Raw genomic sequence first — 12,068 nt, 5'->3', positions numbered from 1 at the left:
AAGAGGCCCTAATGCAACAATAAAATGCCATGCAAGTGGCTTTGTAACTATTGAATCCACAAAGTTTTGGCAAAGTAGGAAGGACACACTAGTACTACCACAACAATGTGAACAGGTACTGTGCACACATATAAAAATACTTTTAAATATTTGATACCTTTGATGCAATGAAAATAACATGATTGTATTTGTGTTTGAATTAGGTTTTCTATCAATCAATGGTGGATAATAACAGATGGTGGCATGTCATATAACCTATTATGCAATGTTCCAAAGTGATGTATAGTACATTTACTAATATGGAGCGTATGGAGGATGATCATGGCCATGGACATGATGATGACCGTGATACGAGAGAGGAGGATGATCATGAGATAAGCGATACAAATATTGAGGCCATTACCCGTGAGGACGAGCCTACCATTGGTGATGCTGATTTCGATGAGCACATGAGTAGCACAAGTAGTAGTGGGTTGAATGTATTTGTAGATCTAAACACTTGTTTGGATTTTGAAGTAGATAGTTTGGCAAGGGTTGATCTCATTGAGGATGAGATTGAACTGTAGCCCATCATTGATATTGGCAAAACTATTTTACATATTGTCTCATTCTCCTCACCTCACTTAATTCTTGTATATGTGGGCTTGTAAAAAAGCATTGATGTTTTTGTTAAAATTATGTGCTTTGGTAATCATGGGCAATGTTTGGAAAGTAGTGATGTACACCAAAATCTCACTTTATGTATTCTCTGTTTTGCATCTAAATACGCATCTAAATACACGTCTAATTCTCAGTGTAGACGCGCCAATAGATGCGCTAATACACGCGCAAATAGACGCGTTGACAAATGCAACGTTAGACGGGCTCGTATTTTCTCAGTGTAGACGCGCAAATAGACGTGTTAATACACGCGCAAATAGATGAGCTATTAGACGCGCCCGTAATTTCTCTATTCAAGCAACGCTTATAGATGCGCCCACTATTTTACGCATCTATCAAGCGCGTCTATAGTTGCTTTGTGTTGTTGTGCCTCACCAGCTAGCTTCTGTGGGTCTATTCTGGACTGATCAAGGCCATGTTGTCGTGCCTCACCAGCTAGCTTCTGGACTGATCAAGGCCATGGTGTCAATGGCAACATGCAGCTCGCCATGGCTTGCAAGAGAAGTAGACAGAGGCTGCAAGATAGGAAAGCCGAAAAGCTAGGTCAAGGCACAAGGAACAGAGTACAGGTTGAGGAAAGTGCTGGCACGGTATCAAATCGGCAACAACAAAAGATACTTTTGCAACATCTGTGAAGGGAGAAAACAACGAGAAGAAAGAAGACTCTTTGCAAAGCGCAGCAGCAAGAAGCAGTTGCAGATGCACGCATTCGATCATTGCCATCAGAGCGAAGAACATGAGTTATGGTGTCACGATTGGTGGGAGCATTTAAGGCAACAACATCAGGCCATTGACGTGATTACCAATCTCGAGTCTTCACAAGCTTTAGCCTGCACCCTAAAGTTTGTAGAGTAACAACCCTACCAACACCTCGGGAGATGCACGCCTAAGAGGCGATGCTCTCTAGCCTGAGAAATGGACTACAGAAAGTAAAAGGGGTGCATAGCTTAGATGAACTCGTTGCAAAGAGGGTGACATTAGCTATGTTGGTGTCCCCTAAAACAAAGGAGAAATGGCTTGGGCACACAATGTTGAAGATGTTGTCAATCAGAAGGACCAACATGGCTCCAATGGTTGAAAGCAATGCACGATCATCCCGATCCAGTTTGTGGGCTTCAACTGAATGCAAGAAAAGGAGAGACATCCTAAGTGCAGAAGTCATTGCTGTAGTGATGATGTTTTGGCACAAAAATACGAGAGTTTCTCCAAATAGAAAGAACATTTGTAAGAAGCGGACGAGATGCAAGGTGTTTGAGGAGCACATCATACACATGCTAGAGATACAACGTAGGTCAATGGTGCCTAAACCAACCTAGTGGTTGTTTGTGATTGAGCTATGGGATAGTTTACTTGTTTCATTTCTTAAACCAGGCTTGGACTAAATGTGATTGTCCTAAACCAGCCCGGTGGTTAGAACATCATGCAGTCGTAGGCTGGTTCATCTCAATTGCTAGTTATGTGATTATCTTGAACCAACGTGGTTGAACAGACATTAGTTGTTGTCCAGCCCAGTGGCATGGTTGAGTAGAAATAAACAATAATATATTTCACAATATATTGTTATTTTACTAAACCAAGCTGGTGGTTGGAACATCATGCCACTGTAGCTGCTTCAGCTCAATCACCAGTTATGTGATTGTCTTGAACAAGCGTGGTTGAATAGACATTAGTTATTGATCAGCCCGATGGTTGAAATTATTGTGTTTCTTAGTACTTAAATTTGTTAAATTTAATTTCCTGATATTCGGGTCATATACCATTGTTAAATTGTGGAATTTAGAAATGAAAAGCAATATACTGTTATTTTCTGTTCTCACCGGGAGTGGGTTGAGATGTGGCACTTGTGCATTAGGTGCCAGTCCCGGTTGTTTGTACACTGGGATTTGCAGTGACTGTTGGTATTGTTGGGGTCGGGGTTGTGCTACCCTCATATTGTAGAAGCAAGTATTTACATCATACCCTACAGCATTGCAAATGGGGCACCATAAGCATGGGGGCTAAGCCACTTCTGGTGGGTTGAGTCTGTTCCTCAAGATTAGGCATTCAATGGCTGAATGGTTGGCCATACAATGTGGGCACCAAATATTTTCTCTCTGTGGGTACTGTGGTGGCTGAGAGACATGCAACTTTTGCTCGATGGGCATCATTTCTTCTTTTACTCTTAGGGCCATGGCTTCCACTTTGGTGAAATTCAAAAATAAAAAGCAATATGCTTGTTATTGTCTAATATGTGAAGTTGAGTCCATCAAGCTAAACCATCCTGGTGGTTGAAACTGTGACAGTGTCCCAAACCATCCTAGTGGTTGAAATTGTGATTGTCCTAAACGTGTCCTAAACTAGCCCAGTGGTTGATTGTCCTAAACGTGTCCTAAACCAACCCAGTGATTGAAATTGTGAATGTCCTAAACCAGCGCGGTGGTTGAAAATTTTTTTGCTTCATTATATACTTTAATTAGACTGTGTTTTGTATTCTTTTAGTAGGAGCAAAAAGGGGTCTCGTTGTTCTATTGTTCCCTCATGTTGGGTCAGTAGATGGAGTTCTATCTCAAGTTTGAGGATCAGAATCCGAACATTTCAATTGGGTAGAGGAGCTTTGAGAATTGTAAGCCCTGGTACGTCAGGAAACTCAAAGACAGGAAGGTTTGTTGTTGCAAAACACACATAGACTTTGATGTGTCCTGGCAAGCTATGAATGACTTGAGATCTGGTTGTGTTGGAGCATTGCTCCATGGGGACCGATGCCCATGTGTCCCCAATGAATGCACAGTCTATAGGCCACCTGAATCCTCATAATGTGTTGCAAGGGAGAGTAGGTTTTGTAGCCTGAGGTCTCTGTGGGAGCCAGTGGTTTGTCCAAAGGGAGACCGTGAGTGGCACAGGATTGAATGCATTCATGGCACATGTAAGCATTGCAGTTTGAAGCTGAAGAATAAGACATTCAATGTCTGTCCAAATGAAATGACGGAAGACAACCACGTTGCTCTAAAATGGAGGAGATTTGAAGATGTCAATGTTGAAGGATTCGATAAAAAGAGATGGCTACTATCATACAAGAGCACCCAGCCAAGGGAGCTTGTAGGTCACGTGGTTCAATCCATCCCAAAATATGTGCTTCACAATTGCATGACCAGCTGGGAGGATAAGCAGTTTAGGACGTGCCTTGCCAATTTTCCCTGTGACACTATTGTATCTGTCATAGATTTTGCAGAAAATTATTATTTTTGCAGGTGGATACGGCACTTTGGAAGTTATCACTTGGTCTTAGCTTGGCATAATTGACAAGCCGATAAATTATTGTACACCATCTTGTTTCTTCAATGTTCCATGGCCGGTTTAACGATTGTATATGAGATCTACCTCAAAATTGAGTGTGGCGACACGTATTTGTGTGCTGTCATACCTTGCAGTCAAGTGTAGTCTACGGGTGCTTGCATGTGCCACCCTTGGAAAAAAGGATTGATTTGTAATCGAGGTTGCTAGTCAATACTTGTTTGTGTGGTGTCTTTGGTAAAAAGGCTCAGGCTCGAATGACAGTCTCCATGATTGGGCGATTTGACATTACCTTCATTAATATTTGAGAACTGACTTAAGATTCCTTAATTTTAGTTGAACATTCTGTCAAAGCAATAGATCTTTCATTGTTTTGGTCACCATCGTCCTTCCAACAAATCTTTCTACAACACTGAATCCTGTAAAGAGTTGGCTTTGGATTTATTTATGTGTAATGCTATTTTGTAGGTGGGGCTTCTAACTATTGAAGGTTACTACAACTCCTTGCTCGTGTTGTTCTACCTGCAATTGCCAAAAATGCCATTTTGCAAAATATATACTTCTAGAAAAGCTATTTCGTAAAAAAGAGCTTTTGGCTATTGAAGGGGCTTTTTGCCTGCCAAACGAGCTTTATGCCTATCGAACAGGCTTTATGCCTACCTAACGGGCTTTATGCAGATTGTTATTTGCTGCTACATAGAAAAAAAAACAAACAAAGAAAAAAAAGCTATTTTACCCCCCCAAAAAAGGTCCTTCTACCAAACAAGCTGTTCTACCAAAAAACTATTATGCCAAAAAAGCTATTTCACAAAACTATATACTACCAAAAAAGCTATTGCACCAAAAGCAAATGTTTCCTCAAAACTAAAAAAGTTATCTTGCAAACTTACAAACAATGGGTTTTTGCCTTATATTTTGAATTTATTTTTTCATGCGTGTAAAAATTTAAAGACACCTATGTGACTGATGCATGGTATGCAGATATTAATTTCACAGATACCACTACTTCTGATATTCAGGTAATGTGCTAGTGTCCTATCTATTTTGCAAGACTTCTTTGCAATACTATTGGATTATAATATTCTTGATGTTGCTTCAATCTGAATTATGATAAAATTTCTCTCTTTTGATGCATATTCTCGATGCAAGATAAGATTCGGAATCAATAATAGAGATAGCCAACTTGGATGCAGGATTGAAGGATGACATTTGATATGGTTGTAGTCCATGACAGGTGAGTTATGAGCTCTTGTGAGCATAGTCTTATTCATGTGTTTGTTGGGCTTGAATTTCCAAAATGAAAGTGCAAATCTTTGCACATCAGTAAGGCAATAATAAATCAATATCCTTGATATTTACAGGGAGGATTCGGTCTTGATGGACCATATCTGTTTTCATTCTTTTTTTTTCTTTAGGGAAAATCAATTAAACTGTAGGATCCAAGTTCCATTTTAAGGTAGTAGCTATGTGCTCCATGACAAAATGGGACTCTAAAGTATAGTGAGTGAGCAAAGCCAAAGGAAAAAGAAAATTAACAATCCGTAGCAAGTACATAGACAATGGCTATTTGTTGTGAATGCATTTGTGGGAGGCCTCAATAAGGAACTTTTCTTTGACATACCCATAAGAAATTTCATCTTATTGCATGCATTGAATCCAACAATGTGAATAATGACTAGCCTAATGAAACATTTTGTTCTTCTGATACATTGAGAAGAGATATATTCTTATGACGTATTAAGAAGAAATACACCATTCACAACATCAAAGTGGTTCCTATAAAATCTTAAACTACAAATTGGGTTAAGTAGGTGCTACTCACTTTGAAGCAACCTTGAGTTTTTTCAACTATGTATGGATGATCCGTGGAAAACCACATTCTCGCTAAACACATGCTCACTACAATCACATTCTATAGAACTAAATGTAGACTACAACCTCCAAGCCATGCTACATAGTATCATACAATCATTAAACACATGCTCGCTACAATCACATTCTTGGTACAACTGTATGTTCTAAGAAGAATTCCGTATCTACCCACTTGGCATCAAGTGCCAAATAGTATTTTGACTTGACAAGGTACCTGAGGCAATCCTACATCGAGTCCTTTCTTTTCTTTGGAGATTCCCCTCCATCTCTTACACCTCTAGTGGCTTTTAGTAGCTTTTGATCAATAGCTATGATCAGTCTTGTGGTATTCTCTGCTCCCTTCTTTATGATTGGCCTTTTAGGGCACTGGGCAGCCACATGCCCCACTATTCTACATCTAAAGCACTTTGATTCCTTGCAAAGAATCTATGGCGTTTCCTGCTCTTTAAGAGAATTGGGTAGCCATGGGCTCTTCTTTCTTTGCAAACCCATGCTCTTTTTCTAGGCAAGTCCATGCCCTTTTCCTTGTGGATTTCACAAGCGAGGAAAAGCGAGCGAGACCCTAAGAAAGGCCTCCATCAAAGAAAGGTTTAACAATAATAAATGTAAAGATAGAAGCAGGTATTCCAAGAGAACTATGGTAGAAATCCAGTAAATTTCAACTCTACCTTAACATCTTCCTTGTGCATAATCCTTGAACAGTTTTGGAATAAGACCAGCTATAGCGTCAACTTTACTAGTTTAAAGAATACTTAGCTCAAGCTTATTTTTTAGGCCTCATTGAAGGGAAAATTTGAGGTGCTTGGTTTCTTCTGCATTAAAACATTCATTTTTTAAAGGGCATGAACTTACAAATGGCATTATGTCATTACAACTATGGAGCTTAATAAATTGTTTTGGTATTTGTTTCAAATGCAGTATTAATGTCTCAAGTGCATGATCTTACAAATAATATTATGTCGTTGGCAACTACATAGCTCAAGGAAATTTGTGATGTCTAGAGCCTCATAAGCTGCATAAGCCGAAGCTAGTGCTTTTGTGCGTACATGCACTCTTGTTGATAGTGGCATGTGGAGAAAGAAAATAGGTTGGGTCTAGAAAGAGGCACATGCAATTGACTAGAGGAGGATGGAGAGTGCAATAATCATTTGCATATCAAGATGCATTCTCTCTATTATTAAGCACATGCATCATTATATAATGATGCAAGATGGAGAGGAAATCCAAAATCCTCATGTGTATAGAGGCACATGCAATTGACTAGAGGACAATGGAGGGTGTAATAATAATTCACATATCGTCGAGCCTCTGCCATGTCCTACCAAAAGAAACATACATCATGAGCTTGACAAGTACCTTAAAGGAATAGAAAAAATGATAGCCATGGAAATGAATATTCACTGTATCTACTGCCTCCATATCAAACAGCCAATTACAAAGCATGTCCTCTAAAGCACATGCATCATGCTCAAAGGTCTGGATAGGAATTCCCAATTGCTCATGTGTCCATCTCCATGTGGGCTCAATAGCCAATAAACAAGAATGGGCTCAATATCAGATAAATAAGAATAAGAATGGGCTTTCAATATTCCACATCAACATTTGTAATTATAAATTGACAGTAAAATATCTTGTGTGTGTAAAGATGTAGCTATTATGATCTCGAATTCGAAAGATACAAGGTGGAGAAGAAATCAAATGCCACTTGGCACTTAGGGCTCAAATGGCCAAAGAAATGAGATAGGTTGGTATTTTGATATAATTAATGGATTCTTGGACAACAAGCCTTCCATTTTGCATAAATAATTCCATGGGCATGTTTCTCATTTTATATAGGACAACCATCTCTTTGCTATTTTATAAGCTCAACAATGAATCATTCATATATCTACATATATATATATAGGTATATTGTTTTGTTTTAATAAACCCTCAAGATCCTATATCTTGTAATGGAGGATTGAACTCCAAATCCTCTTTTTATAGGCTTGATTAAAGAAAAACAACCATAAGAAGCGACTGGCATGTTGAATTGAGCTTAATTCTTGGGAGAGGAGGTAGTAATAATATATAATCATGTGACACTACCATGTCCATTCAATAGAAGTTCTAATCATCTCATGAAGTGTACTTAGCCAAATGAGGTTAATCACTCATTTGATGAATTTATACATTGCCGAATTTACCAATTGCATTGCCATTAGACACTTAATGGGTCATGATAAGTTTATTTTCAAGTTACAAGGTTGCAAGTGATGATCACAACGACCATAGGGGGATCCTTTAATGATATACGTATTAGGTGAATTAGAACATGGCTAAATCGTTATTGCTAGCAATAGATGTGATACTAGTGGGTCATAGCTCATAATGTTTCAAGCAAACTACAATAGTGATAGATGACCATCACATATTCATGGGTGTGAGGCGTTGAAACTTCTAACGCAACCAAGCTCATTGTCTAGTTCACTCGTTGAAACTTCTAACGCAACCAAGCTCATTGTCTAGTTCACTATTCCAGAAGTTTCTTCACGGATACAACAACGTTTATAGTTTTTTAAGTTAAGAAAGTGGGAGAAACATAACCGAAAAGCTTCTTAGGTTGGTAACGAAAAAGGTTGTCGTATCGTGCGGCAAAGTATGTGACTTTTGACATTTTTCTGACGTGTTTTGAACTCAGACGGCCTGTCGACGGCTGTCGTTACATACCCCGCATGCACATCAAGCAGCTACATCAACTGTACAGGGAGCTTTCCCTCCTCTCGGATTTCGTAACCTCACAATAATTTCTACACGTTTTATATGTGACGGTAATATCGTCCCTTCTCCTGGACTGCTGTTAGCTCTGCTGGAATCAAGCAAAGAAATCATAAGACTCCTAGGCGCATGCATTTTGCCTTCGGCCTGTTCGTTTAGGGCTTGGCATATCGTAATATGATGATCAAATCTACAACGACTTGATTCGGTTCTCTCTTAAATCTTACACCCTCGTTTTGAGGACCACCACAGATTGCTTGGCGATGCTGAGACTGAACTGCCCACCCGTTTCTCTCATGTCTACTTTGTCCATTCCTGGAGGAGGACACAGGTGGTATGCTTGCACCAGGCTGCCGATAATAAGAGCAAGCATCGGCAGTGCGATGATCATGCCCGGGCAGCTTCTCCTCCCGGAACCGAAAGGAATAAAGGTGAAGTCATTGCCATTGGGTTCGATCTTATCTTCTATGAACCTTTCAGGTATGAATTCTTCTGGTCTCTTCCAGTATCGAGAATCGTTGGCTATGCCCCACGCATTCACCAATATTCTGCTGCCGGCCGGTATGTCATAGCCACCAAGTTTGGCGTTCTGGAGATTCATGTGTGGAACCAGCATGGGAATCACCATGTGCGTACGAAGGGTCTCCTTCACTATTGCTTGAAGATACGGCAGTCTGGGAATATCAGGCTCGGTTACAGGTACTCCCTTGCCCAAGACGCTATCAAGCTCTTCACGCAATTTCCTCTGTATTTCAGGATGGTTCACGAGTTCTGCAATTGCCCACTCCGAAGACCAAATCGTCGTCTCTATTGCTGCAACGGATTCACCATAACGTGAGCAAATATCACGCGTGCACGACGGAAACTCAACGATTTCTGGGCCGAAATTTGCGGACATGTTGAAACAAAATGTAGAAACTTAATCTTACCAGCAACGTTCATATTTTGAATCAGATAGAGCACGTTTGCCTCACTGATCTCTCCTTTCATAGACGCGTCAAGGAAGTAGTCCACACCGATCTTCTCCTGGTCAGCTTTACTGCATTGCCCAAGAAGAAAAGAGCATCATGTACCAACCATCAACTTTCGATTGGATGAGACTTTATCGTAGTCGAGAGAGAGGTTTTCGCTGTGTTTAAGGCAGAGCTATACCTTTTGCGCTCGTTCAGAAACTCGTCTCTGAGAAAGGCGAGTCTTCGCTGATTTGCTTCCCAGACATCTCTCAAGTAACCACGCAGGAGGGGCTTAAGGGAGGGCACAAAGTCTCCATAGTTATACTTGAAGCTTTGCCCCAACTTTCCATTCACTTGGTTGAGCAGCATGAGCTGTACATAGAGCGGATCCTGGTCGCTTTTGAATCGCCTTGCGAACATCATTCTGTACACTATGTTGTACATCATGAGTTGCAACCTGTCTCTAATGAGGATTCCCGAAGTTGTGGATCCCTCGCAAGCTCCGATGTCTCGGACAGCGAGACCGATCTCCGCTTCCCAACCAGCTCTATTCTGCTGAACTACTTTGGTCGTGAAGAAGGGAAGTGTCGCTATACGCCTCATTTTTCTCCAATGGTCACCATAGTCCGCGAACACCATGTCTGACCCCTTGCCCGTTACCATATCGAATACAAGGTTTCGGGCTCTGGAGCCGAATTCGACTCCCTGCGTTTGCAACACCTCTTTCGCCATCTCGGGAGAAGACACGACCACCACATTGCGCTGCCCCATGCGCAGCAGGCAGACATCCCCGTATCTCCTCGCCACCTCAGCCATATTTCTGGGGTTGAGGCCTTCGCGGAACTGCAGCCAGTTGCCGAAGATCGGCACGGGCGTGGGTCCAGGGGGGAGGCGGAGCTGAGAAGTAGCGGAACCGACGAGAAGGCGAGGGAGGAGGCGGAAGAGGATGAGTGCGGCAAAGAGAGCGAGGAGGGAGGCCTGGGCGACTGTGGAGGCAGTCTGAGAGGTGGGGAAGAAATCGAAGGGAGGCGAGGCAGAGGCATCGACGAAGATGCCGGGGGCTTCGTACCAAGACATGGCTATGCAGGAGGCCGGAAGGAATGGAAGGGGCAGAAAAAGCGTGAGAGGTATGAAGGATCCGGCTCTGGCGAACACTGGATGAAGAGATTGTGAAGCTCTCGATAAGCGTGGATTATGGCGAATGGCTATACAAGGCTATGGCGCGTCGGCTGAAGAAGCAATGGGCTTGAGGACTACTTTTAAACGGAATTAAGCTGCAAAAAAATTAATTATCTGCCTTAATGACATCTTGACTGCTCGTCCTACGTAAACGCAGCATCGAGCACAACGGACGTGGCGGTACGTCAGCGAATTAGTTACGTTGACTGGTCAGACTAGCCAAAATTAACACTCAAACGCCAGGAGCGTGGGCGGCCGCGGCCACGTCGGATTCCCATGCAGGCATCTTAACGATAAGAGATTGCATTTTTGTATATAGTATACTGTATGTACTTTGTGTGACGTGTCAAAGTTTAGCCATTTTGTTTGCGAGACACGCCTCTTGTAGAAATTTTTGCTGCCGGCGTGGATATCGTCGGCAATGCGCACGCAACGCTGAAACCAGAAAGCCTTTTGATGTTGAAAATTTCTCACAGCCCTACGAAAGGCAAGGCACAATACAACTAAAGGCAAAGAACGTTTCGCTGATCCCCGGAGAGTCGATTGTTCAGCGCATATGTATTACGCATGTCGTGATTGCAATGAGGACATCATTGGTTTGACTAGATGAGACAGAGAAACTCCATCGCCACTTAACACTCGGTATCCAAGAAGAAGAGCATAATCTGCGTGGCCGCCAGGGTGGATCTCAGGGGCAAAGCTACATGCGTGAGCGGAATGTGGTAATCCCGCTCACATAGTAGTGAAAGAGAATGCTCTCTTAGAGCTGCTGCTTAAAATCGTTTGTAGCCAGCACTCGTGCTACTAGTAGGCGTAGATGCTTTTTGGCCTACCCTCACGGGAAGGTCTAAGTGGAGTTGTAGTTGAAGATGAGAACAAGGTGAATGATCAAAATCATTCATGAGGCTTGCCCAGGTCCAAAATAGAAAGAAGAGCCCACTAAGGGAGGAAATGGTGGAGATCACATGCCCCAATTCACAAGGAACTTTTGACCAATCTCCATATAGTGAACTCTTAACAACTAGGAAATTAATGGATTTTTACTAGATAGAATTACTCATTTTATCCTCTTTATATAGAGAATTTTATTTCCCATATAGCTATCTAGGAAATGCGAGTTCTTATATAGAGAATGAAGCCGATTTTTCCTTTCTTATATAGGGAATTTAATAACCTATATAGTCCTGTTTAGGAAATCTGTGTTCTTATATGGAGAATGAAGTGAATTTCAAGTTTGCTATGTAGGGAATTGTGTTTCCTATATAGCCCACGTATATTGCTATCCAAGAAATGTGAGTTCCTATATGGAGAATGAAGTGGATTTCAAGTTTGTTGTGTAGGGAATTGCATTTCCGATATACCCTATGTATATTGCTA

The 12,068-nt window shown here is 41.5% G+C and overlaps 1 protein-coding gene across 1 annotated transcript; it reads right to left on the bottom strand.

Moving 5' to 3' along the window:
* Window positions 1-8,473: 8,473 nt before the first annotated feature.
* Window positions 8,474-10,712, bottom strand: LOC147894093 (trans-cinnamate 4-monooxygenase-like). Its single transcript, XM_087384438.1, has 3 exons — window positions 9,712-10,712; window positions 9,489-9,598; window positions 8,474-9,372 (listed from the first exon to the last, which is right to left on the bottom strand). Exons 1-3 carry the CDS (start codon window positions 10,587-10,589, stop codon window positions 8,783-8,785), a joined length of 1,578 nt encoding a protein of 525 aa, XP_087240564.1. The 5' UTR covers window positions 10,590-10,712; the 3' UTR covers window positions 8,474-8,782.
* Between the last annotated feature and the right edge of the window lie 1,356 nt (window positions 10,713-12,068).

The sequence above is a fragment of the Dipteris shenzhenensis genome, chromosome 14 (genome assembly GCF_047967505.1).
Source record: "Dipteris shenzhenensis isolate YYH24624 ecotype China chromosome 14, Dip_SZ_1.0, whole genome shotgun sequence".
Lineage (NCBI taxonomy): Eukaryota > Viridiplantae > Streptophyta > Polypodiopsida > Gleicheniales > Dipteridaceae > Dipteris > Dipteris shenzhenensis.
This window is presented reverse-complemented; position numbering and strand designations above follow the sequence as displayed.

Bases quoted from the DNA above. Each gene is read 5' to 3' on its own strand.
- LOC147894093 (XM_087384438.1), bottom strand. From the start codon at position 10,589: ATGTCTTGGTACGAAGCCCCCGGCATCTTCGTCGATGCCTCTGCCTCG. The intron at 9,599-9,711 runs GTATAGCTCTGC...TGGGCAATGCAG, and splicing joins TTTCTGAACGAGCGCAAAAG to TAAAGCTGACCAGGAGAAGA. The intron at 9,373-9,488 runs GTAAGATTAAGT...AATCCGTTGCAG, and splicing joins TCAAAATATGAACGTTGCTG to CAATAGAGACGACGATTTGG.